Source organism: Argentina anserina, chromosome 1 (assembly GCF_933775445.1).
Source record: "Argentina anserina chromosome 1, drPotAnse1.1, whole genome shotgun sequence".
NCBI lineage: Eukaryota > Viridiplantae > Streptophyta > Magnoliopsida > Rosales > Rosaceae > Argentina > Argentina anserina.
In genome coordinates this window covers 6,901,939-6,929,887 of record NC_065872.1, presented here as the reverse complement: position 1 = coordinate 6,929,887, position 27,949 = coordinate 6,901,939, and the positions used below count along the sequence as shown (strand labels likewise).

The following is a 27,949-nucleotide window of genomic DNA, read 5'->3' as shown; positions in this document are numbered from 1 at the left end:
AATATCAAACTAACAGCCAACATTACAAATTTCAAGTCATAAATTACAAAAGCCAACTGACATGTCCACCAAGTAGTAAGCAGTGCATCCACACACCTGGTATAGAACATAGAGAGGAATACATTCCCAAATTCATGGTAGGTAATACATCTAGTTTTGAAGTGAAGAAAATTCGAAAAGAATCAGTCACAAATGCAAGCATTTATTATGAAATTTATGTCTGTTGCAGATGTTTTTGATAAGTAACAGAACTGACAAAAAGTCTAACCACCGAACATCATGTGAGCAGGAATACAGCTAATGTATTTACAGATATGAGAGAGCGGCAACACTAAACAACCACGCTGATTTCAAAGTTCAATCTTGGACTAACAAAAAATCAGCGCAGCAATCACAAATACACCAATCAACAAAAACAGATTCTTCAACACATTATCAACCTGCTGCCTTTGAGCCACCGGCTGAGGGAACCCATGAGCATGACCCCCATGAAATGTGCTGCTGAATCCGTAAGGAAAGCCAGAAGTTGTTCCATATACAGTAGCGTCCGGAAATCCATGATTGTAATGAACATTAAGCAATGAGGGTATCAGACCGCCAAATGCAGTGGCCAGTGTGAAGTTACCGATCCTGGCAGTTGCCGTGGGCATAAATCCTCCCATAAACCCAAATCCGTAATTAGGAAACTGATTGGTCTCCGGAGGAGGAGCAGTCTCCGGCCTCTGCCCAGCGGGGCGGTTAGGAATATTAATCCCCGGATACGATTTCGATCTAGGGTCAGTCTGTGTCTTCCCCCTTCCATAAAGAGGAACCAACTTGTCCTCTTGTACAAGCGCCTTGCACACGGGGCACTCTTGGCAATGTGAGTGATGGTGCAGCCATCTGTAGAGACAAGGCCAGCAGAAGAGATGACCACAAAGTGTTATGATCGGATCCTGCGCTAATTCGAAGCAAATGTTGCACTCAAAATCTCCTGCATCATTGGCATTGTTCCCCGAGCAAGACGGGCTTTGGGGCGGCAAGCTCGTCGACTCCCCAAAACCACTCGCCATCCCTGCACCCACAAACCTTAAAAATTCGCAAACCTGCAATCCATACAAACCCATATCAATCACCTCCTTTCTTCACCGCAACATCGAAATCAAACATCAAAAACACATTCCACACACAATAAAATCCACACTACTCATCGAAACAATCACAGCTAAATCCACAATATAAAGCCGAAATTCCAATCCCCTAAACAAAATCACAAACATTCAAACCAAATTAACAAGATCACATCACAAAACAATCAAATCTCGCCCTAATTCCCCCAAAACCCCCCAAATTTCCCGCAGATCAAACTAATTAAGCACAACAACACGCAGATCAGAGCGATTAATCAAAATTAGACCTAATTAGAGCTAAGAAAATCAACAAGCCCTAACATTAACCACAATTGACAGAAATTGAAAAAACAATTAAAACTGAAACTGAAAATTACAGATCGGAGAAGTTACCTTGTAGTTTGGGAAATTCGACTGGGGCCAAGGAGAGAAGGAGGGACGAGATCAAGCTGAGGGTAGAAATAGAAGAGCGAAAAAGTCTCTGCGATGGTGGAAGAGGAAGAGGAAGAGGAAGAAGGAAGTAGAAGATTCCAGGTTTTCAATTTTCGAATTGGGATTTAAGATCCTAATTCCACGGTGGCGGGCTCGCTTTTGTGTTTATATATTCTCACTCTCTGTCTGTGTTCGTTGTATTCTCCCCCATTTATACTTGTCGTCACATCGTACGGTGTTAGACGTGAAAGGTTCTGAAATGGACGGTTGGATTGTGATTGGGTGAGGTGTTTGGTTTTGACTAGGTTTTGGGCTCACACGGTGAAAGTGCCGGCTTCATTTCCCGGTCCGGGACCCTTTTTTTTCGAAGCGTCGGCTTCGGAAGTATGATCAAGGATTCAAGGGTAGGTCCTAGAGGGCTTCCTTGACTAAGAAGGAGAAGAGTCACAATTTCGGTCGAATTCGATTTTTATGTTTCTTAGTATCTTAGTGACCGGTCTTATCAATTTTAGGGTCTTTTTATGAGAAGTGTTGTTGTGGCATGTGTCTGTTGTATTGAAACTTATTCGATACACGGACCGTGTATATACACGGGTTAGAAGTGCAACCACGCGCTATAGGTGCTAGTGGGAGTCTTGCGCCTCTCTTCTTCGATACAAAGGTAGAGGATGTAGATCTTAACATCTCCGACCGCTAAAAACCCAGCTCTGCCATCCTGGTGTCTTCAAGGTGGCGCACCCCCACATAAACCTTCCTCTACCTTCCCTCTTTCGATATCAATCCACAAATTTCTCATGCAGTGGCCTTCGAATAGATCGGAGGAGAAGAACCAAGCCCGATTTTAAGATTTCGGCCAAATCTTTAACTTCAGGCCCATTTTTGTCCCACCATTATCTCATTTTTGTCCTAAAAGAAAATAAGAAGTAATTAAAAATGAAAATCATCTCATCTCCATTCCCTATTATGCAACTCTGATTACCATAGCTACCATGATCCCATGACCATGTACTCCTCCTTCGCCCATTGCAAAGACCAAAGGTCTTCATCCAGAATCTCTATCCCCTCATCTCCTCCTCCATCAAGTCCCTTTTTATAACTGTCGCCACTCTCTCATCTTTGCATGCTACCAAGATGGAGAAGGAGGTCTACGCACCACCGAACCAGAAAAGCCTGTTGCTATTACCAGTACCCTGCTCACCTTGACTCGCCTCTCAAAGGAGACTTACGCGCGTCAACCCCAACAATATATTAAGTTGTCCACATGTTAAATCCAACGGTGTAGATGAGCCGTGTACCAAATAAGCTCTCCTGTTGTATAAAATTCAAATCTTCTCTCTGTTTTTTTTTTTTTTGCTTTGGAATAAATCTTCTTTCTCGTTTGAGGGAAGGAAAAATATCGAGTTATAAAATCGTACTTATGAACATGGTGAACAAATGATTAGTAATTATGTTCGGTTCATATAGTATAGTGGGTAGTAATCTCTGTTCGAAATATCAGCGATATCACCGATATATCGCCGATATTTCGAATCCGATACGATAAGAGCATATCGGTCAAAATTTATCGGTCAACGCAAAAATGATGGTCAACAGTCAAATATCGGTCAAACTTTGATTTTTTATATTATTTTTTCAATATTTTTAAATTTTTTAATATTTATTTCTTTTTTAAAAAAAACTTATATTTTTTTTCATTTTTTCATATATATTTTTAATTTATATATATTTTAAAATATATATGATGAATTTCAAGTCTAAATAATCATTCTTAAATACATATTTTTATTATTAGATGTCGTTCGTGTACTTTAATTGTCATTAAATCAAGTATTTATTTATTTTAGTTTACTTAGTACCGTTTTTTAGTTTATTTGGTACATATTGAAGTATAATTTTATAAATTTTATTAAAAATATGCAAATCAAATAAAACCGATATATCCCCCATAAAACCGATATATTCTCCGATATATCGTTTTACCTCTCGACCGATACGATACCGAAAATGATATTTAGACCATGATGCATCATTGCATTATACAGATATTGACTATTGGGGCTGTGCGTTGACTAACAAAGAACATACAAACTAGAACACGTACAGCCCACTTAATTTGATAATTGAGTAGGAGTGTAGGACCATTACGATATTTCATGGTTTAGTTGGAACAAGGAGTCAAGTCACTTGATCGATGCTCCTCTATAAGCTTAATATATGACATAATACACGAATTTCTCTTTACGGTAGATCATTTATATATAATCCAAGTGATCGATCCAGACATTAATTTTGTTTAGTTGATGATTCATCCAAGCTCTTGCATGCGTATTCTCTATGCCGCGGTCATAGTCATTAGAGGCGTTTATCCTTACACATTCTAGGGTTAATTAATTTGGGATTTAGATCGAATTTAGTAAACCCTAAAGGCCTAAATACTCGAGTTTCCGTATACGAATCCAACATAGCTTCACACTCCCATATGAAAGTACTACTGCGCGTATTTTCTTTCTGAATGACAAGGAGCTGGAACCCTGCGAGGTGTTGGATAGAGCTTCTTATTTGCTGTGTTCTGTAGGGTTTCCCCTAGTTTCTCTCGTCCGACAACTATCAAGTTTGGATGAATCAAACTACACGGCGATTGAAAACCAGATTTTATGAATCAAGTCAAGTCATTACCAACCATTTTAATGGCGTAGGTCGATCTATAGAAAATTCAGTCAGTTCTGAGTGCCAGCTAGTTTGGCAGTGGAATTGTTGTGGTTAGTGACTTGTAGAGTACGTTGTAAATTGGACCCTAACTATTACACTTTTAACCATCACAATAATTTACTAATAACTAACTTGGACCCCTAACAGAACACATTCCTTTGTGGTAATTACCTCGAAGGTTCCAACCCCATGGCTTCTGGTTTTCCCATGCAATAAACTCTTCTCTATTTCAGTTTCAGATCAAAGCTGAATGTGCTGCTTTGAAGGATGGTACGGGCTTAGTGCTGCTGCCGCTTTCAATTGCTTGGTCTCTTTTTTGACAATACAATTGCTGGCTCTTTGAACCATATCCTCTCTCATCATACACCAGGATATGGTTTAAGGGAGACGGCCTTTCTTAGTGTCTTTCACCTTATTGTTTTTGATGCGTAAATGACCATTTGAAAGAGGTAATTATAGTCGAAATGGAAAGCCCGAGTTCAAAACAATGGTGGTTGATAAGATTGGATATACGTTTCAGTGGATATATATATATATATATATATATATATATATCAAATCAATGTATATACTAATTTGCGTATTACGTACCAAATTACTAACTAGATAGATGGTCAAATACCAGCCAACCAGCCAATCGTAAAAGTTTCTAAAATTAACCCATTATTTGCCTTTACGCATATCATAAATGGACGAATCGATATCATTATCATGCGCATACAGTTACTTGTAATTGAATATATAGCAACTCGAGCCTACTTGTCGAAATTGTTCTGTTTTAGTCTTCTTGACTGTGAGATAATGGAAAGTTTCCACATCAAGAATTTATCGCATCTCGGGTAAGTTTGAAGTAAATGAACCATCCGCCTATATGTTTCGCCAGTCGATCATCTGCAATATATAATGATCCCAATCGAAAGAGCTAAGAAATTGTTCATGTACGATTGATCAGTTTTTCCGAATTCCAAACTAATTTGAGAACCAATAATGATATATATAAATTTGGTCATTTTATCTTGCTTTCTAGCTAGCTCTAATGCCTATTAATTTTATCATGATGAACAATATACAAAATTCTAGATTCTCTTCGATCGCTGGCTCATTGTCGGCCAATTTAGATTGAATGTTCGTAACTTTATATATGTTCAATGAAACCAATCCACTTCAACATGATTTATTTAATAGTTGTATGCGTTAAATGACATACAGTGTTGGGCAGGTTGCAGCTAGACAACATTGTGAGTCCCATGAAATTACAGTACTTCATATCTGTGAATTATCTTCGTCTTCTTGCACACATTTAAACACATTAGTACAAATATCAAGTATCTGTATAACACAATTTCTTAATTCTGAAGCAAATCTACTGTATATAGTCTTTATTCATCTATCTGATTATGACCTGAAGAACTTAGAATAGAGAGGAGATAATGTTATTTCCTCTCTATCTGCAGATTATTCAAACTTATGAATTTGAGTCATGGGCGTGAAATAAAAACTGACTTCTGCAACTTTGGAAAAGTAAGAGATGGATATATATGCATCAATGCATGGGCGTGGAACACATGCAAGCCATGCAATGCAGTGTGATCCTCTTCTTCTCAGCAATATCCTCAGTCAAGATGCTTTTGTGTTTATTTTTCTAAACCCTAAGTTCATTCACACCCTACTTGTCATACAGTCTGATAATTTTACCAGGAATATAAGGAGCAGATGTGACCCAAGTGAATGAACGTTAACCATGCAACATGCAATGAAATTCTGATCGAAGCTTATGCCTTATACATGCAATTAGGAACCCGTTAGGATTAGTCTATTGGGTTGGCAAGGAATGTAATAGCCTAACTTTCCCGATGTTTATTGAATATAAGGGAACACACTAGCTAGCTTCTATCACATAAAGGTCACAATATGTCAATATTATAGAGAGTGGTCATCATAACTAGATCGACTAAAGTGTGCAAAGAACAATGAACAAAGAATTAATAGTGATTTAAGTATATTACATCCATTAAAAAAGTAGATTTACTACTTGAAGATATGTTATCCTGGCAAGGAAAGTACGGTGAAAGACTAAAGACACTCTTACCTAGCCATTAACATTTTTGGACGAGCTAATCAGTAAAGATGTGCGTTATTAAACCTAGTTTACTCCATCTATTTGAGTAGAGTTTTTTTCACCAACAGTCCCTCAACTCTGGTGTACCTACCAATGTGATACCTCAACTCTTAATCGTACAAATGTGATACCCAGACTCTAGTATTGCTATCATTGAAGTACTTCCGTTAGTTTTTTTAAACTTTTCCGTTATCTTGGTGACGTGACAGGTACGTGAGGCCCACAAAGAGGGTTAAAAGACAAAATTAACCTCATCTGAGAGGAGCAATGTTTTTCCCGCCCTTTACCTTGAGAAAGACACCCAACAATTCCAATTTTGGCGCCAATTTTCCATCTCTACTCCTTAATTTGTGTCTCTTATCTAAACTAAAGAACTACCGCCAACCAGTCGACCACAATCTGATAATACCTAGATCAATCTCATTTTATATTTTTACCCTAGCACTTGTTAAACTAACAGAAAAAATATATAAATTTATATGGAACATCTCATTTCCACAATCTCATAAGAATATAAAAACACATAACTTAACGAAATTCAAATACATGTTTAAGTACCATTAGTTGCCACCTTTTATGTTGATCTGCCATAAGAACTAATGGTACATGTAGTTGAATTTCGTTAAGTTATGTGTTTCTATATTCTTATGAGATTGTGGAAATGAGATGTTCCATATAAATTTATATATTTATTCTGTTAGTTTAACAAGTGCTAGGGTAAAAATATAAAATGAGATTGATCTAGGTTTTATCAGATTGTGGTCGACTGGTTGGCGGTAGTTCTTTAGTTTAGATATTAGACACAAATTAAGGAGTAGGGAGTGAAAATTGGCGCCAAAATTGGAATTGTTGGGTGTCTTTCTCAAGGTAAAGGGCGGGAAAAACATTGCTCCTCTCAGATAAGGTTAATTTTGTCTTTTAACCCTCTTTGTGGGCCTCACGTACCTGCCACGTCACCAAGATAACGGAAAAGTTTAAAAAAACTAACGGAAGTACTTCAATGATAGCAATACTAGAGTCTGGGTATCACATTGGTACGATTAAGAGTTGAGGTATCACATTGGTAGGTACACCAGAGTTGAGGGACTGTTGGTGAAAAAAACTCATTTGAGTATAGTGTTTTATCAGTACTTTATGCAAGTGAAACTTAAAGAATTGTGGTTAAGATGTTTGCTGGTGATTTTACCCTAAACTTTATGTAAGTACTTCATATCGCAGCCACTTCACCCCCACTTGTATTGGAAAATGTTTTAGCAGAGCACTAACAAGTGATCAAGAATAAACATTTTAGTTTTCTTCTTTAATCGACCACTTAACAAGTGTGCAATCAAGGTTCAAAAAATTTTCTGATATTTTTGATATATTCTTCAATATCTCTCTTAACAAAACGATATATTTTAGGGATCAATATCTTATTTTCTTCCGTATCTGCGATATTTCCTCAGATAATATAAAATATCTTCGATATTTACGGTATATCTGATATATCTTCGATATTTTGTAGAAATATATGAAAAATTTTCCATGAAATTTTTTATCTCGACTTGAGGATATCTCAAACTCTCAGAGATGAGTTTTTAATTAATTAATCACATTGGGGATATCAGAAAGAATACTAGAAGAGTAGTTCCTCAATTGGCTTAAATTTGAAGTTTTTGTAAAAGATATCCAAATGAAGAGTGAAGGTTCAAGTTTTAACTCTTCTTCTCCTAAGAGTCAAGCCATATCAGTAATAAGTGCTCTCGTTGAGGGAATCTAAAATAAAGGGTTTATAGAGTAGTCACATGAATGTCATAAGAGGATATCCAGAATTCCATATGAAAAGTGAGTTTTCGAGTAATTTCAGCAACAGAGTAATTTTGCTCTTATTCATACAAAGCAAAGGAACCGTGTTGCATATCATAAGTTGGAAAAACTCGTATATTATTACTATAACATGAACTTATGACTACGTGATAAACGAGTAAAGGATGATGTGATTAATGAAAAAAACTATATCGATATACTTTATGTTGCTAGCGAATCATTTCATAATGACAATATTGATCCTCTTCATAATTAGATTATGTATGCACACCTCTATGATGAGAATGAAAATCTTCTTCCACATGTCGTAGAAAAGGCAACTGATTTTAGAATTTATGTAAACAATGTATTATATGATGAAGTTGGAGACTTGGGAGATGATTTTGATAGTGCTAGTGCGTGGGGCGGCGTGGCAACTCCAGATAGTTCAGATGATATGATGGTGGGGGAAATCGACAAGGTGGTAGAGATATAAGGTTTGAATATGGACAATCTTATGTAGGTAGAGGATTTGAGCAGTTTACTTGTGAATGTAATTTTAATTATGCTACCCAAGATGAAGATCATGGATCTAGAGCAGATGATCATGGTGCGCAACAACATAATGGGTACGGGAGGAGGACAAAAGAAGTCGCTGATGATCAAAGTATTCCATCTGATATTGCTTCAATTGCTTTAAGTTTTGATTTTATCAATTTAGGCACAAAACACAGTGGAACGTCAAACGAATCACATGAAGTTAACTATCAATCTGGTCATCATATTTACGATTATGGCCAGTTTAGAGAAGTATATGATCAATCATCGAGTTGGATTCATCTTTACTATCTCATTCTTGGAATATCTGTCGGTAGCTCGCCATATAGTATGAATTGTAATGATTAACATGAGAGTCATATATTTTTTCAAGCACTAGAGTCTCTTTCTGGTATTAGATAAAGTTAATAATTGTATATGTTTGTATGTAATTAAATAATAAATAAATATAAAAACATTTCGGAATATGAACTATATTTTTTATCTAATATCCCAATTATTTTTCAGATATATCCGATATCTCTAATTTAAAAAAATAATATATTTACCGATATCGATATTCTAAACCTTACGTGCAACAAATTCTCCAAACTGTTTCATTCTCTCCTCATTTAGGCCTTAAAATCTTGTCAATTTATTATTTAAAGACATGCGAAATGAATGATATATATACATTGATTATAATTTCACCCCAATTTAGGGTCCGTTTGGCTCAGATATACAGTAGCTTATTGTCACGGACCTAGCCATTCGGTTGTCACACTTGGTCCATGCGGCGCTCCATCCCCATGGAGCCAGCCTTATCCAACGAGGCAATGCACATGTTTCGCCCTGCCTTGGGCTCATCAGGGGATCGGCTCTAGATCTCAACCTGTGTGTAGGGTGGCCAACTCCTTTCTTCGACGTTAAGTCCCCGATTAGCGACAAGCTCCCAAAATTTAACCGGGTCAGCCTGCCTGAAACCCTCGGAAGGAGCAGCCATATATCTCCCACACTTGTTATCTTGGAGCAATCTCACATATGCCTGATGTTCATTTAACCAGCGATGTCTGCAATAGACACTCCCGAAAACGGTACGTGACATCCTCTCCCACCAAACTGGGTGTACGTCCTTGTACACGGCATCCCCACTTGCGGCCCGCGTAACCCTTGTACGCCCGCGATGCCTGAGCGACGAAAAAGAGTTCCCAAAGATAGCCCAACCATGCTTCCCGCCTGATCTCTCGTCCTGGACTTTGCCATAAAACCTCTCGTCCGGTCCTCCCCCCTGGAGGCGGCCGTGCTTACTCGACTCCCCCGCGGAGCCCCCCGTATCCTGGGGACACGACGACACGTGTGAGCGCTTGGTGATACAACGACATCGATGTTGAGGCGGCTCTGATACCACTTGTCACAGACCTAGCCATTCGGCTGTCACACTTGGTCCATGCGGCACTCCATCCCCATGGAGCCAGTCTTATCCAACGGGGCAATGCACTGGTTTCGCCCTGCCTTGGGCTCATTAAGGGATCGGCTCCAGACCTCAACCTGTGTGTAGGGCGGCCAACTTCTTTCTTCGACGTTAAGTCCCCGACTAGCGACAAGCTCCCCAAACTTAACTGAGTCGGTCTGTCTGAACCCCTCGGAAGGAGCAGCCATATATCTCTCACACTTGTTATCTTGGAGCAATCCCACATATGTCTGATATTCATTTAACCAGCGACGCCCGCAATAGACATTTTTGAAAACGGGACGTGACATTATACTGTTTAAATTATAATTTAAGTGAGGTTTGGTAAAGTGGGATATACAATAGCATGCGATGAGTTCATCTGTTTTATTCCCACATAAGTGAAACTAATGAGTGAGTTTAGAAATTTTTATACTAAAATTCAACAACACTTTGATTACAGTTCTAAAAACAACAATTACAATTGATTTTTGTCAAACCAGTTCTTAAAAGAGTGTAATTCTCCAACTAACCTTGTTGGACCCAACTATTATCAAAACAGCACCACAAATCAAAAACCCCCGCGTACCATTCCCAAAATGCAGTTTTCCAATTTCCAATACGTCCTCCTCTTTATACCCACCAGCTATCTCCACCCCGCCTCTTCTTCACTACCTCTCGTTCTCTCTTCGCATTCCCAACCCACCTTTGATTGTACGACTCAGCTTGAACCCACCACCCTATCTTCACCCCTCCAATCCCTCCACCCTAGTCACATAGCCCATCAAACCAATAAGCACCCACGTCAACCCGCCGCCGTGTTGATCCACCACTGGCGGCAGCGTTGATGGGTCAGCCCGTGATCCAGACCCTCACGTTCTGGCTCTCGGAGCACCCATCAATCGTCGGGTTCCGGTGGTCTCACGCCCACTCCTGGGGCTCCACGTGGTCCTTCCTCTTCACCGCCATCACCCTCTACCTCGCCCTCTCCCTCCTCCTCCACCTCCTCCTCTCCCTCTTCCGCCGCCGCCGTTTCGTTCCTCTCGGCCCCATCCCCGCCCTCCACTCCCTCCTCATGACCCTCCTCTCCTTCACCATCTTCGCCGGCATCACCCTCTCCTCTGTCGCCGAAATACGGGACACCCGCTGGTTCTGGCGGCGCTCCAAGACGCCCTTCCAGTGGCTCCTCTGCTTCCCTCTCGGCACCCGCCCCTCTGGCCGTGTCTTCTTCTGGTCTTACATCTACTACCTCTCTCGCTACCTCCACATGATCCGTACCTTCTTCACCGTCCTCCGCCGCGGCCGCCTCGTCCCCTTCCAGCTCTTCAACCACTCCATTCTCACATTCATGTCGTTCATCTGGTTGGAGTTCTCGCAATCATTTCAAGTGTTGGCAATCCTCTCGACGACGTTGGTCTACGCCGTGGTGTATGCTTATCGGTTCTGGATCGCGATCGGGCTGCCTAGGGCGTGTTTCGCGTTCGTGGTGAACTGCCAGATGCTGCTGCTGGGGTGCAATGTGGCGTGTCATGTCGGGGTTTTGGTGATGCATTTCATGACAGGAGGGTGTAATGGGATCGGGGCGTGGGGGTTCAATTCGGTGCTGAATGCGGTGATTCTGCTGCTGTTCTTGAACTTCTACGTGAAGATTCATTGGGGTTATGGGAAGAGGGCCGCATTAGCTGCGGTGGAGGAAGCGGAGGCGAAGGAGAATGAGGAGGAGGAGGAGGAGGGTAGAGTTAAGGACAAAGAGCTTTGAGGGAAGGAGTGTTTATGATGTAAAGTAGTATTATTTAGTGAGTAAAGGAAGTTTTGTTCTTTGGGGAGAGGGGTGTTAAGAGTTTTGGTGTTCGAGTGTGGTTTAGGAGAGTGGTGCGTTGAGTTGAGTTGAATTACATGTCTCGGAAGGTAGTTGATGGTAATCGATTTTGGTTGTGATTCAGCAGTAAAAATCTTAGTTGGGAAATCGAATCAAATTGTTTTTTTTTTTTAGTCTGGCTTGTGAGAGTAGTAGTGTGTGTTCTTAGCTATATAGCTTATTTTGTTCTTGCTTAATAGTTTTACTGCGTGCTATCACAGGCAATGTGAATAGAGTCCGCTGCTCAGTTGTGGAATGAGTATGATCATAGTCATAGGTTGTGAGATGAATCTTTTCTGCGATTGGTATGTGTTAAAATCAAGTTCACAAACACAAAGTAGTGTCACTAATATTCGAAACTCATAACTTCTATGTGGCTCATTTTGATCGTCATTGTAACTGGTAACTGTAGATACCGCTGGACTCATGTGTTGAATAAGTTGCTCTAGTTGAGCGCTAAGAATCTCTGAGTTGTAGAATGGGGGTTAAATATTGTTCGTAGCATCATTGATGTCGCATCATCTCTATTTCACTCAATAGTTGCGATGAAATGAAACCGGTCTTATAAGCCGGAGTACTTAACTGTAACCTACCCTGTGTGGAAGCTGACACCGATTGTTGCAATACATACTCGATCGAGTTCTCCCCTCAACTCATAGAAATGCCAGTACAGATTTTTGTTTCTGAACAGATTGCGGAAATTTTGCAACAAGCAGTGCCAGACCAATTCATTTGCAAATCTCGTTGGGCGTATCTGAGTGGAACTTTAGTACGAGTTGCAGACAAACAACCAAATCTTTTTAGAGGGGGAGCACTATGTCGAGGCATATCACCATACAAATGAAGTTGATGCTACAATCTAATAATTAATCAACAAGAAATGGAAGTATGGCCTTATGTAAGGATGTAAGGGCAGATCATCATACGAAAGAAATTTATTGCCACAGTCTAATTATTAAATCAACAAGAAAGCGAAGTATGGCATTTGGCGAGGTGGTTAGGATTTGGTGGCTCATATGAGGCATGCCGGTAATTTGGCTTATGACTACTTTTAGATTTGAGCTCATGTAGCAATCGTGTGCCTTAGTAAAGGTCATTAAAAAGTGTTGGCCTTTCAGATCATAAAATCGTGGAGTTCCGCATTACATACTTTTGTCATTTACGAGCTTTTAATGAACTTTTAAATTGCCGGTAAGTCTCCAACATAATTTGTACTTATTATCTTATTCACCTACTCAGTAATAAAATACGATGAAAACTTATAAGAGATAGTTGAAATCGATTAGTTTTATTTACTTTGATCTACCATTATATCTTGATCGAACAGTAATAAAGCACAAATGAATATGAATTTCATTGGAACAAGCATATATGATGAGTTTGTGCCTCAAAACATATTTTTTGAATAATTGGCTTAGAATTTGGACGAGACCTGTGGCTTGTGAGTTGTGACTTGTGAGGGTGTGTCCTTGTATTGTACAGTATACAAGTAACCGAAGCCCAACACAAGATATGTGGGCTAAGCCTGTAAACAATAGATTACATAAAAAAAGGAAATTGGGCATAACCTGTATGTATATAACAGATGATAATTCTTGATTAAAAGCAATAACTTACTAAGCCCTAGGTTTGCAGGGACTGTCTTCCTCAATCAGAAGTACCCAAGCAATGATGAAAGCAATAAAACTCATGGTAGGATTGGTAGCATGGTCAGAAAATTGAAATGTTTGTGTTCTGCCCTTCATATGAATTATGGTGCAGGGCAAGATGGAAGAACCACGTAAGACGTACTGCCACTGCTTTCCAACAGGCAGGGGTTTGGCAATGTTTGCTCCTCTATGCCTTCTTCGGTGAACGCTCCTATATATGACAGTCTTTTCCGGCCGTCATTTATATAAAGATATGTGTGTGTGTGTGTGCGCGCGCGCGCACGCTCTCTCTTTGAGACAGTGAGGAACTGAGTATGTCTTTGCATCTCCGGATTGCCGTGAAGAAGAGAATGAGTTTATGATATCCCATGCCAGTTATTTTATTAATTAAGCACTTAGGCCTAGTTAGGCTTCACTTTGAACCTGCCTTGTGTACTCTCTTGGAACCAGTCGGTAGCCTGGGTTTGTGAAAATGGTACGTTGGGTTTCGACGACTTCGTTTGAGACTATTAAAGTTTGTATTAGCCTTAATTTGTATTCATACTCGATATATCTGTACTCTCTGTTATTAATATATACTCTTCACTCTAGGAGATTAAACTCCTACAATATCTTTTAAAGGAAGATCATATTACTTCAAAGTTCAAACATATTTATCTCTTGCTTCTGAAATCACTCTTTTTCCTTGAGAAGACCAACCTTTATAAGTATATAGTAGTAAGTTTTTCTCCCCCCCCCCTTTAAATTTGAGTTTGTCTGTTGTGCAGTAGGATACATCCTATGTGGTGAAGAATGAGTTTGATAAAAATTTTGGGTGGACTTGAGTCCGCCTTAGAATACACATAGGTCCGCCTCTAGCGCAGCAGGACTACTCCCACAAGTTTATGATACTCTGTGCATGGCTTTTGTCATAAACTACAACAATATATATATTGGAATCATGTAGTAGGCAGAGCTGCATGGCAAGGGATATTGGTGGTCATTTTTGCTTTTTAATGTCGTTTGCAGTTTAATCGAGAGTGGTCGTTTGTGGTCTTTCGTGTCGTTCTCTTCTCATCTCTGCACATTAAATGCAGATCGTACAACTAGGTGCAGTTATGTTCCTTCCACGAAATCAGATTGCTTGTAATCAAAGCAATATAATATTTTTCCCTTATTTTTCGGTTTGTTCAGAGATTAGGAAATTAGTTGTTAGCTTTGTACAGTGGTTGGCATGGTGTAGTGGTTGAATAGTGTTTTTCCTTCTCTTTGTTTTTTTTTTTATGTATAAAGACTAGATGTGCCTCTGTATTTTGTATCAAGAAATAGATTAGAAATTCAACCAAAAGCTTTTGTTCATTTCATTCAAGATTTCAACATGGTATCAGAGCAGGTGTTCATGGCCTGTCTCTTTTACTCTGTTTCTTGGTCAAATCATTATCAAATTTCTTCTTCCTATCATTTTGGAGGAGATATTTCCAGATTTTCTCTTAGCTATTTTTGATTTCTTCATTTTATGTTGAGAAGAAATATGTTATCCATGGTCGAGATCTAGTTCTTCATCTTATTTTGGATGAAGATCTTATTAGAGATTATATTGTAATTTCAATCATTTCCGATGTTGGAGTAAGTCCAAATCGGGTCATCATCTAATTTCTTCTTCCTGTTTTTGGGAGAGAAATATGTTGGAGTTCTTTGGTATAAGACTTCTCATTTCGTTTTCGCTATTTTGATTTCCTCTTTCCATAAGAGAAATATGTTGTAATTGGCCAAATTCTGATTTTTCCATCCCATTTTGGAGGAGATATATGTTTAGAGTTCACTACTCTTCATTTCTTCTTGGCCACTTTATGATTTATTCTTTCCATTTTGAAGAGAAATTTATTGTCCATGGTTAAGATATGATGTCTTCATCTTATTTTAGATAAGAGATATGTTTAGAGGTTCTTCTTCAACCTTGTCATTTTCGATGTTGGACTATCATATTTTTTTTCAGTTTTGTTGAAGTGAAAAACAAGAGTGTTAGTCTTTTGTACATCAGTTTTGCAGTTGACCTTGTTGTTGTTTTTTAGATTTGCGATCAAGGTGGTTCGATTCTTGTCGGATCTATATCTTGATTTCAAGGTCATTTCAGCGTCGAATCACCCATCTCTATTGCCGCTATGCATCTCTAATCTTGACGAATCTCTCTCTGCATTTGGAAGTTGTGTTCGTCGGGGTTGTCGTTGTGTATTTTTCAACCCGACCCGCAATCTTGATTTCAACACATTCTACTGTGCTCGGCTCCTCACTTTCTTCGTTGTGCCTCTCTCATGCATCCGTTGGTGGTTGGTTGATATCTTCGTTGCATCTCTCTCTGATATCCAAGTTTTGGCTTCAACAGTCCAATCCTCATTGGCGTCTCCTGATATGTATGCTCTGTTCGAAATATCGGCGATATCGCTGATATATCCCCGATATATCGTTGATATTTCGAATCCGATACGATAAGATCATATCGGTCAAAATTTATCGGTCAACGCAAAAATGATGGTCAACGGTCAAATATCGGTCAAACTTTGATTTTTTATTATTTTTTCAATTTTTGTTTAATTTTTTAGTATTTATTTCCTCTTTTTTTAAAAAAAAACTTATATTTTTTTTCATTTTTTCATATATATTTTTAATTTATATAAATTTTAAATATATATGATGAATTTCAAGTCTAAATAATCATTCTTAAATACCTATTTTTATTATTAGATGTCGTTCGTGTACTTTAATTGTCATTAAATCAAGTATTTATTTATTTTAGTTTACTTAGTACCTTTTTTTAGTTTATTTGGTACATATTGAAGTATAATTTTATAAATTTTATTAAAAATAAGCAAATCCGATAAAACCGATATATCCCCCGATATATCGTTTTACCTCTCGACCGATACGATGCCGAAAATGATATTTAGACCATTGTCTGTATGACCAATCTTTATCATCCATTCCATAAGCTATTGTCCTCATCATCAAACCGACGTCACATGGAAATCTGACATCATCTAGGCTCAGTGCACCTTCGTTCTCAAGCGTGTAGTGTCTGCTTGTTTTGTGTTTGGTGCAAATCAACTGGCAGCTTGCTTGCTTGTTTTTTGTCTTCATGATCATTTTGGGTTCTCCTCCATCGTTACAAAGTTACAGTGATTACTATGGTGATAACAATTCTACTTCAGGGGCTGATGCTACTCACCAAGTTCCATGGATTTGGGTTGACAATTATCAGTTGGCTCCACTGCATAATTGTATTACCCTTCTAGCAAGTGGGCTAGTGCTTTTCCCAATTTTATTTCAGGGGAGGAAACAAATGAAGATTCAATCTTTGAAGTAAAAATGGGTTTAGCTTCTTGGGAAAGACTTCTATGTTGTTCAACAAAATGGTTCGATCTGTTCTTCAACAACTTCTTTAGTTTGGTGACTTAGACAGTCTTATATATTTCTTTAATTGGTCATATATTCATTTAGGTGTGCCTCAAAAGATGCATTCTTTTTCGATTATGCCTATCGTTTTGTGCAATTATAAGCTATTTAGGCATGCCTATGGTGAGTTGATGAGGATGGTTAGGAGTCGAAAGCCAACTTTAGATGTTTTGGACTCTATTTTGAGGTGTTTACAGAGTTTGAGGATTTGAAAAATTGTATTGTTTGAGATGGTGGACAAGGATTTATGATCCAAATTTGAGTACTTTCATTGTAGTGATTGATGGGTTATTTAGAAGTAGAGAAATTCTTCAGTGCGCTAACCGTACCATGTGGCATATACCCATTGAATAACAAGTCGACACGTGTTACATTTCCCTCACATAAATCTCTTCTTTCTCTCCATTCTTCTTCCTTTTTGTTTCCTGATTACGGGAGAGAGGTTCTTCTCCGATGATTCAATCTGCAATTCCTTCAAGTTGAATATTGCCGTCATCAGAATATAGACCACAAAACATGCCAAACCCTGACCCAACCCCCACCACCCCCTCCAAGTTGCTCTCAGATTCTTATCATGAGGACACCTGCTTCTCCGTCGCCAACGCCAACCATGACTCGGATTTCGCCTCTACATAAGGATTTCGAGAGAGAGACCCTCGTTTTTATTTAGTTCTCTCAAAATCACACATACAAAAACAGGAAGAGGAGTTGGAGAAATTAAGAGACGTGGACTGTTGTTTTGGTTTGATCAGATAGTTTTGCCGAGTTTTTTTTTTTAACCAGCATTGGATGTGAAATTGGGGTTTATGATAATTATCTTTTGTAGCTTACAGTAATGTTGGAGTACAAAAGCCATGATATAATTAAGAGAGAAGAAAGATCTATACTTGCCTCAGTTGTACTGTATTGGGGAGAGAAGCTTTTGTTAATCTGGGAACGGAAGGATGAAGAGAGAAGAAGAAGAGATTTAAGTGAGGGAAATGTAACACGTGGCGACTTTCTATTCGATGTGTATATGACACGTGGTGCGGTTAGCGCACGGAAGAATTTCTCTTAGAAGTATGGTTGTTGATGAAGCTGTAAAGTTTGAGAAGCTTTATTTCATATTTGGTCATCTTCAAACCTCAAGTGGGTTCCATTTGATTTCACTTGTTTGTCTCAAAGTTTTTATTTTTATTTTGAGAGAAAGCTCCAATCTTACAGGAACTTTTCAATGTCAGCAACAAGTAACTTCTACCTTTAGCTTTCATTGTTCTCTGAATTAGATCAGTGCATAGCTATCAGGGACTGTGTTCTTGTTGGCATCATGGAGCATGTAGTTTGTTATCATTAGCATCTTCCATTGTGAACTTGTGATGAAGGTCAAGCTTCAAGCTTTGCATATTAGTTTTCTTTTTGCATTAATTAGGCATCATGGCATGACTATTACAAGTATAGTTCTCAGTGTTTTGATCTCCATAATGTCAGTGAGTGGTTTCTATATTATTGTCTGCACTAGAAAGCTAATCGGGTTTCACATGAAGTGTGATCATTGCAGAATTTTTGGCAAGCTTGGCTGAAGGTATCCCTTAATCCTGCTTGAGGGGGAGTGTTGGAAGTATAGTGATGGTATGGCTGTGCTTAGAGCATCTGCCACCATAAGTTAAAATTAGTAAGGTATAAGAAATATGACTTACCACTTTGGCATATTTCTTAGTATCTTTTATACATTTGGTTTATGAGTTCCCACCATAAGGTATAAATAGTAAGGTATATATAGGGTTTTGGGTTTGCAACGGCTATTATTTATGTAAGAGGTGACGATGATATTCCAGAGTACTGAATTCGATGATTAGTGACTTCTCTTAATATTTATGCATTATTTAGTTATTTTACTTTTATGCATCAATGTGCATGGTACTTTTACCGAGTTTGGAGTTCATCTTCAAGGTTTTAAACAGCCTGTTAATTATCGTAATAAATCATAGTAATTATCATGCATTAAAATAATTTAGCCCTGATCATATTCAATATTAGGCTCATATGAAAGAGCTCATTGTGAGGTTCGTGATGGTATAGTCATTATTTGTAAAAAAAAAAATATAAACACGATGTTTATAGAGAAAATTAAAATGTAACTAAAACTAAAAGAGATATAATAGAAATATTAAAAATGTAAGGAGGATAAATTAAGAAGAAAATGATAAACTAAGAATCTCATTTACCTTACCAAATGGTATGCTATCTATGACCTTCAACTGTTCACATATTGGAAAAAAAATTTGAGAAGTGCGAGATGGCTTATGGTGGGAGGTAATGGTAAGCTATATTGAGGGTTTTACCTTACGGTTGGAGATGGTCTTGATGAAGTGTGGCTTTATATGTAGGATACAAGGTTGTTGTGGTATTCTATTGTTCTCATGTTTAGTAGAAACATGGGTGTTCCTCTGTCCATTTCAACCTTATTGTTCATTGTTTATACCTTACTTGTATACATTACTTTACTTGTATATTTGTTTTTGGTGTCATCTCTTGTTGGTTGATAGAATTTAGTCAAATCTTGTATAGCTTGTTCCCTTAATAATGGATAGGCATGTGCTTATATGAGAAGTATGGGTGATGAAGTTTGTTTTAACACTCCATCTCTCTTTTATATAGCTTAGAGTTGTCACCTTATTCTTTATCAAGAAGAAATTTAGAAAAACTTCCGCAAGTTGTGTTCAGTTTTTCAACAAGATACCACATACATTTGCTACCAAGAACGTACGTACGGTACACCTAAGAAAATCAAAATTCTTGTGGACTTAAGCCTCCTGATGATGACAGAAAACTCGGACAAATGATGATGCCTGAGAGAAATACGATCAAAATGGATTCACGTAACGTATGCCCTAAAACTGATCTCTTGTCCCATGTAAGAAAGAAAGAAAGAAAGAAGAGCAATCCTTGTATCAAAGCCAATGATTACCTCGATCATTATCACATGCATTATTATTTTTCTCATTGTTATTCATTGGTTTGCATGTCAATTATTAATCGAGTTTTAGTTGTCTAGCTCCGTAGTTCATCTTACACATCGTAGCCAACTATACGCCTATACCCCAACTTTCGATGAGACAAATTCAAAATCAAAGGACACGTAGAATAATACTCTCCAGTTCATGATCACCTACCAAAATTAAATTTGTAAACTACAATACGTACATGCATAAAAAAATGATGGAGTTAAGTCATTAGAGATGGCGGGTAGAATCGTATAAGCTATATATTCACGAAGAAGGCACAACATCTTGGACCTCGTTACCCCTATTTTGGATTCATTTTTGATAGGGAGAGCGGGTAGAATTGTATACTAATGACATAAAAAAATCAGTTTAGTCTAATTATTGGAGTTGATGGGAAGAACTCTTGTGTTGCCCAAGAGTAAAGTCACAAGTGTTTTATATATTGCCCTAACAATAAATTCTAGTTTTTAGGCAATTTTCAGCCTAAAATCCTCTCATCTGCAGAAAAATTCGGCAAATTTTCGAAAAACATGATGATTGAGAATTTTGCTTATTAAAGCCATTCACGAGAGTCTTGTCTGGTAATTATCTTCAAAATAGAGGATATTCCATAATGAAGATTTTGACAAAGACTCTTGTCTAGTTGTCTAGTTGTCTTATGAAATAAACAATCACCAAGCATGTTGAGTACGCATGCCATTTGACTTAAAAATGAACGCGTTATATATAACATCATCATTAACTTCAGCTGCAATAGTAGGATAGCTTGGTTGGCAGGGGCCAGGACCAATTCGCAGACCATTTCCCTTCAGAAACTCTCTGAATCGGCTGATCGAAACGTAATCTAAATGTGTAGAATGTGAAGTTCATAGATGCACATTAAAATGACCATAAACCAAACCCGTATGGATCTAGTTCGATAAGTTCAGACCCAGATATTGTTGAAAAAAGTAAAAGAGGGATGACTATATGTACCTAACGTTAATGTCAACTCTGGATAGACAAACACCCTTCCCTCACTCAATGTGTATATCCAATCCCCGGGCATATCTCGTTGTGAGGATACCCTTCCATCCGATTATATTCAACCCTTATCTTTGATCATTTTAAATGTCGTTAAGGCCATGTCTTGTACCTTAATGTGTGGCCGAGGAACTAGTCTCGCATAATTCTCTATTAATTTTGGTGTGTTTTAAATAAATAAATGTCGGCTTGTGATCATGAAGAGAATACTGTTTGTTTATATACAGTAGATTTCGGATGCGAGACCGATTGGCAGCGACATTAAGTCGGTGGCAGCCTGAGATTCCTGGAACGGCAAAATTAGGTCGCGGGATTAATGTGCGTTTTGGATTCGAGATTATTTATTTTAAAACAGATGATAGAACGTGAAGATGTTTAGATTATGTTGCCTACCATCCAAACAGTGAAGACAAAACCCCAGCTCCTTGGAAGTTTCAGCTGCTGGTCATTTTCCAGGTCTAACCCTAGCTCTCACATTCTTACTTGGACGGTGAGAAAAGGAGGACCAAATGGCTCGCAAGTTTATGCTATCGTTAATGCAGACTCGTATTCAAATTGATATAGCTAGATGGGTCTCTCATGGTCCCAATGTCCCTTTCCTGAAGGCAAATGCATGCAGATGTGAAATAGGCCTGGCCACTTGAACCTCCCCCAGCTATGCTCGAGCGAGTTCATAGTCACCACGCAAAGAACATGCATGCGTGTGGTTCAGAAATCAATTCCACCACCTAAGTCGTTAGGGAATGAGACTCGATCATCATCTAAATTCTCCATGGCATTTGCACATGTCATCCGGTTTGGTTAAGCACAAGTTTCTTGAATATTGGTTTGCTTCTAGATCGACTCTTATTCCATTGGTAGAATGGTAGAGTGTGACGAGGTGGGATGCTGTTACTAATTTGTTTCATATCTACGTATGTATACTAGAAAAGTACCCGCGCTTTGCTGCGGGTTTAATTGCGTAACATAAATCTGATACCCTCTCTGATATGTTTAATGATTTACTATTTAATCAATGTAGATCTTACATTTTGATACATCCAATTAGAAAGGAGAAACACAATAGCTCGGAATTGTAACAAAACAATAGTTTGTTAATCAATGTAGATTTCGAATTTTAATACATTCAATTTAGAAAGGAGAATACAAACAAAAAAACAAAAATTAAGATTCACCATCCACGCCATAAACCATAGATTCGCATATACTAATATAGAAATAACTAATATTAGAAGTTTAGAACCAATTAAATTGTTTCGCGCTAAACTTCCGCAATTTTATAAGTTCCTTTCAAAATCCCCAAGCTACATCAAGTGAAATCTTCTTATTACCACTTATTACTAATATAGAAACAACGTTTAGAACCAATTAAATTGTTTCGCACTAATCTTCCACAATTTTATAAGTTCCTTTCGAAATACCCAAGCTACATCGAACTATGCATCAAAAATGAATCAGACCAGCTAAAAATACTGTATATACATTTTGACATCTACACTTCGATTGTCTCATATGATGACAATCATGACAGATATTAGTTCTTAAGTCCAGTACATGTCTGTAAGAACAATGCACGGCTTAGCAGACATAAACATGGCACTCACCAGTTCTCATGTAGCCACATTTTAACACCAATCAAAAGCATACATCATACCGTTAAGTTCATTTGTTTTGGGATTTGTCTAATTTGTACTTGAAAATTTTAAACAATATGTGAGCCATGGATTAACCATAAATTACATCAACCACACACAATAATACACAATAAACATGCAAACACATTTCAAATTCTTCACAGTAGAAACTGCCCAACATTGGCTTTTATTTGTAATCTAGCTTGTGAAGAAACTATACTACAAAAAGTGTATTCTATATTTTGAAAATTTTGCCTATCAACTACAAACTACAATACCATGAAACAAAATCGAGTAAATGCTTGTCCTAAATTTAACTTTCAATTCATTTCAAAGTAATTTGTATGCCATTACATTCCTAAAATATGCAAAATAGGAGAAAATATGGTAATTTTTAATCAATATAAGGGCAAGTTTTAATTAGTTATTTAAGGGGAATATTGCAATTAACAGAAAATGGAGGGTAATACAGTAATTTCGAGTGTGAGCCGAGCCGAGCTGTTGAGCTGAGCCGGTACTGTACATACGGCATAACCGTATTTAACATAAAAAAGAGGGCAAAACAGTAATTTCGTCCGAGCTTGGCTACAGTGCGGGGACAGTAACTCAAAAATAATATATATCAAATGGGATGCTGTTACTAATTTGTTTCATATCTACGTATGTATATATGTAATTTTTCTGCATTGGTCAACTCTGATACAGTACATACAAATTGCAAAGTGTACGTGTTCGAGCAAATGTATCAAGGAAAAAAAACAAGCGTTGATGATATGTTTTATTTCTCATCAAACCAAAACATTAAGAATCTTCTTATATTGATGTGGCTACTAGCTAGTAGGGCTGGGCATATATCGGTTCAGTTCGGTTTTTGACCCAAATTAAAACCAAACCACTTTAATCGGTTTTCTAGAAATTCAAATCACTCACCGAATCGAATTAGTCTGAACGAAAACAATTGGTTTAATCGAAATTCGGTTCGGTTTCGGTTCACAACTCATATGTAATTTTTTTTAATTTTTCAAGAGGTGGGACACGAACTCCTATCCAAAAATGATGTCACAAATCACTAATTCACACGCATTTCTCATTAATAACTATGTAAAGATTATATTTATTCTCATTTTGATATATCTTTTCAATAAAACATCAAATATCAATGTTGGGATTCAAACTCCTGACTTAGAATATAACAATTGTGCGTTATACCAACTGCGCTAGACAACTTTCTATGTTATGTTTTGTTATTTTTTGTACTAATACCCATTATTTTTTATTTTTTAAATCATTAAATTAAATTCGGTCGGTTCGGTTTTAAATCGGTTAGTTTGATCACGTAAACCATTTTCAAACCGTTTAAACCGGTTTCGGTTCGGTTTTTTTTTAATTTTTTAAATTACATCTCTTCAATTCGGTTATCCGAACCATATTTTCGGTTCGGTTGATTTTTCTTGTTTAATTCGGTTTATGCCCACCCCTACTAGCTAGAGCTTTATATATCTATGAGACAGCTGCTTGGTTATTCGATCATCCATTGTAGGTTTTCACTAGTGACCATTCCTGCGTGAATAAACCAGACTCAAAGGCACTTGAAATCCTGGAAGGCCATCTCTTTGCACTTCGATTCAGCTAAACATGAATTTTCGCTTCTGAAATATCTTTCCTTCTCAATGCCATCCGTCCAATATTATATTCTTTTTCTTGCCTGATTTGTTATCTCGGAAAAATATTTTTCATGCTCACTTTCTTGACTTCGGATCTAAACGAGCGGCTAGAGGGAGTCATTGATTCAACTTTTGAATAAATAGACAATGGTGATATTTCCTTTCCAAGAATAATTGGTAACATCGTGTAAAGCCTTGAATTGGGTGTCTACCATCAAATTGATCGTTTTTGGTGTGCTACTGCTACAACTGGTGCTGCATAGTGACTTTACATTTGATTATACCACTGTTGCTGCATATTGACGCTCCAAATTTGGTTAAAAATTGATATGTTTTTGGAAGCACTCGTAGGAAGCCGATTCTTTTGAATCCATGATGTAAATCTCTCCCATTCCCCTCCTTCCTTTATCCATTTACTGTACTAGAGTAAATTAGTAGATTGTAACTTTTGGGAAAGTAACTAATTTCATTCATGAAATGGTTGCCAATCAAGTTTGATCGGTAATGTATTTAGTATCAGCGAAAATCTACAAGATAGAACATAACACTCCACATCACTGTCTACAGAAAGCCGGGGGGACTAAATTTCTAGAGTTAAATCTGGTTTTGGTTTAGCAAAATTGGGGTTTGTTATTTGAATTCCCTTCTGCCTCTTTAAATTACTCATTCTATAGAACATTGGAACCAAATTGCATTGGCATCTTCTTAGTTCCATCAAAGGTAGTTGACCCGTATCCCAGATCCGATGAAAAAGATGAGAGCGGGTAACAAGCTTTTCTGAGCTCCTCATACCTACCCAAGTCGAAATTGTGATCCTTCATCAATTTCTTCTGCTTGGCATCAAAACGGCTCTGGAAAAAACCTTCGAAAGAGGGCTCTTTGGAGGTCCTGAGGAAGAAGGCATAGCCAGCCATGAAGTACATTGAAGTGACATAGAAGCAGATGGGTTCCATCACATCCCATGAGAGTTCCCAGAAGGTCAGCCTCAGGAAGCCGGCTGTTTGGACAACGAGATAGCCAAGCCCCAACCAGAGTTCCCTGCGCACCAAGGCATCGGCTTTCTGGTCTATTAGGGCTTTCTGTTTCTCCATGCCTTCTAGCTCCCTCATTTTTGCATCATTTGGAGTGGCTCCAGGGATGGGAATGAGGCCCTGGATTGCTTTTGCTACCTGCAGTAACCAGACAGTTTGAAACACATTCGGAGCAAAGCGTACTCAACCTAACAAGCTACCCATCTTCATCAATCTTGGACTCTTATGCTCATCATACAACAGATACAATTAACAACAACAACAACAATTTGGCCTAAAAAACGGCTCAAGTTAATACACACCTATCATTTCTATACTCAAGGCCACCTACCCTTGCACAAAAATGGCATGTAACTCAAGAAATGTTCTAGAAATAGTGCAGGTTACCAACTAAGACACTAAACCAGAAAAGCCAATCCAACACTCTTATGGGATTATCTTAGTTTTAGAGTAGTATCCTATTTCAACCATATTAGCAACATCTTGACACCAGAAAAATGCTATCCTAACTCTTCCCACTTTACTCCAACCTCTGTTGATTCAAATTAACTTTACCACCCCAAAGAATTAATCAGTAATCACTAATACTACTCGATCATTTTCCCAACCTTTTCATTTTATACAGACTCATTCAAATTAGCCAGTGACGAACATGTCCCTTTCCGTATGATGTCAATTTATATTTTCTTAGTGAAGAGATTCAATTTTTTTCTTTAGGGTTAATCCACTGAAGGCTCCTCAAACATTCCAAAGGTGACAATTAAAATCTGCCACGGTAGAAACTGAAAGGTGGGGAGAACCCTTTTCACGTTTTAGTACTGGCCTGTTGAAGAAAACAAAATAAAATCATAAAAACTATATCAGTTTTCGGTAACAGTCCCCAAATTCAAACATACACTAAAAAAAAACGTATCGAAAATTCTACCACTCTCGGCCACACAGACCAAGACGTTCATACATTTCACTCTGAAAACCACACAGCAAATTCCAAAACCAGGGTAAAAACAAATGAATCCAATTCACAAAATTTCAACCGCGGTAAGAAAAATTTAAACAATGGGTAAGTGGGAAGCAGAAATTAACCTGTTCAGGTTTGAGGCAAACGGCTTTTCCCAAAACGATAACGGCGCCACACTCATCCAGCGATTTCGCAAACCCGAGACCCTGATCCGGATCCGAACAAGCCTCCGAGCAAATCCTACCAAACTCCGCATACGTCACCCACGTCTTCTCCACCTCCCGGAGCCTCGCCTTCACCGCCTCCATCTGCGCCGCCCTCAGCAGCTTCCTCGTCTCATCCGCCGTCAGTTCCACCGTCACCGCCGGCGCGGACATCCTCTCCCTCTCCGCCTCCACCGTCGCCGGCGGACCCAGACCGTCGAGGCGAATCCGGCTCCCGCAAATGCCGCCGGACCAGAGCATCTCCTTCAGATGATCCCTGATCGGGACCGACCAGACGTCGGTGGCGGCGGCGCTCTTGTGGATGCCCCGCCGGAAAACGGCATTATTGTCTCCCGGCTCCGGGGAGATGCTCGACTCACGAGGCTTCGTCGCCGGCCGGAGGTGCACCGCCGACGAGGAAATCCGGCAGTTTCTCAGGGTCTGGGTGGAGATCTTGGAGATATTGAATAGGCGCTCAGCTAGGGTTTTCTTGAACGCCATACCTTATTTTCTTCCTCTTCTTCTTTGGTTTTTTTAGAGAGAGAAAATCTGAAACTGGTTAATTCAATGGAGGCCTCTGCGGGATTATATAGGTCTCCCAAGAACCGAGACGACTCCGAGAATTTCAATATACCGCGGAAATGACGCGAGATATGAACAGATGCCTCACCTTTGGGAATATTCGGTTACGGACTTCTAATCTCATGAAAATATCGTACGCGAGGACCCCGAGGCCGAGATAAGCGAGGTAAGGACGTTGAGGTGGGTGGTTTAGGGCCGTAACGTGGTATGGGGAGAACGGGTAACTGTAGGATCACGTGAAAAAGTAATAGTTACCAGCGCTGATGTTGACTGCGGGCTATGGACCTATGGTGGACTCGCGGGGAGGACGCGTGGCGTAAAGGGAGAGGCGAGGTTGGGTTGGCTACAGAGGATGGCAGCTCAAAATAGTTCACGTAAACGTGTCGCCACATACACACACAATTTTATCTATTTCCCTGAATTTTTGTAGTCAAATATTACCTGGATATGGAAATTAATAGGGATATATTGTGATTACAACTAAGAAAATCGGGTGCAAAATAAGTTCTACACCTCAGTCAATCTGAATTCTTAAAATGTTTGAATAAATTAGTAGTGTATGTATACAACTTTTGAAAATATCACGTGACTCGTGAGATCTTCGTAGTTGGTGATTGGATATTTTACGTACTCGTGTTATTTGTTCTCTTGTTTCTTATTTTTATTTAGTCACATATACTCATTTCATTGACCTCGAGCATTATCATCTATTATTGTAGGGATATTGAATTAACACTCCATATTTGATCGATGCAATGCTTGTAAGGTTCTTCACAATTAACCTAAAAGCGTG

At 38.5% G+C, this 27,949-nt stretch overlaps 3 protein-coding genes across 3 annotated transcripts; 1 reads left to right on the top strand and 2 right to left on the bottom strand.

Moving 5' to 3' along the window:
* Positions 1–184: 184 nt before the first annotated feature.
* LOC126781982 (uncharacterized) lies at positions 185–1,708 on the bottom strand. Its single transcript, XM_050507125.1, has 2 exons — positions 1,503–1,708; positions 185–1,085 (listed from the first exon to the last, which is right to left on the bottom strand). The coding sequence occupies exon 2, from the start codon at positions 1,050–1,052 to the stop codon at positions 369–371; it is 684 nt and encodes a 227-aa protein (XP_050363082.1). The 5' UTR covers positions 1,053–1,085; positions 1,503–1,708; the 3' UTR covers positions 185–368.
* A 9,108-nt stretch (positions 1,709–10,816) lies between these two features.
* Positions 10,817–12,229, top strand: LOC126781940 (elongation of fatty acids protein 3-like). The gene has a single exon (XM_050507067.1). It carries the CDS (start codon positions 10,989–10,991, stop codon positions 11,898–11,900), a length of 912 nt encoding a protein of 303 aa, XP_050363024.1. The 5' UTR covers positions 10,817–10,988; the 3' UTR covers positions 11,901–12,229.
* A 12,631-nt stretch (positions 12,230–24,860) lies between these two features.
* Positions 24,861–27,118, bottom strand: LOC126805527 (calcium uniporter protein 2, mitochondrial). The gene is made up of 2 exons (XM_050532313.1): positions 26,497–27,118; positions 24,861–25,551 (listed from the first exon to the last, which is right to left on the bottom strand). The coding sequence occupies exons 1-2, from the start codon at positions 27,073–27,075 to the stop codon at positions 25,051–25,053; spliced, it is 1,080 nt and encodes a 359-aa protein (XP_050388270.1). The 5' UTR covers positions 27,076–27,118; the 3' UTR covers positions 24,861–25,050.
* Between the last annotated feature and the right edge of the window lie 831 nt (positions 27,119–27,949).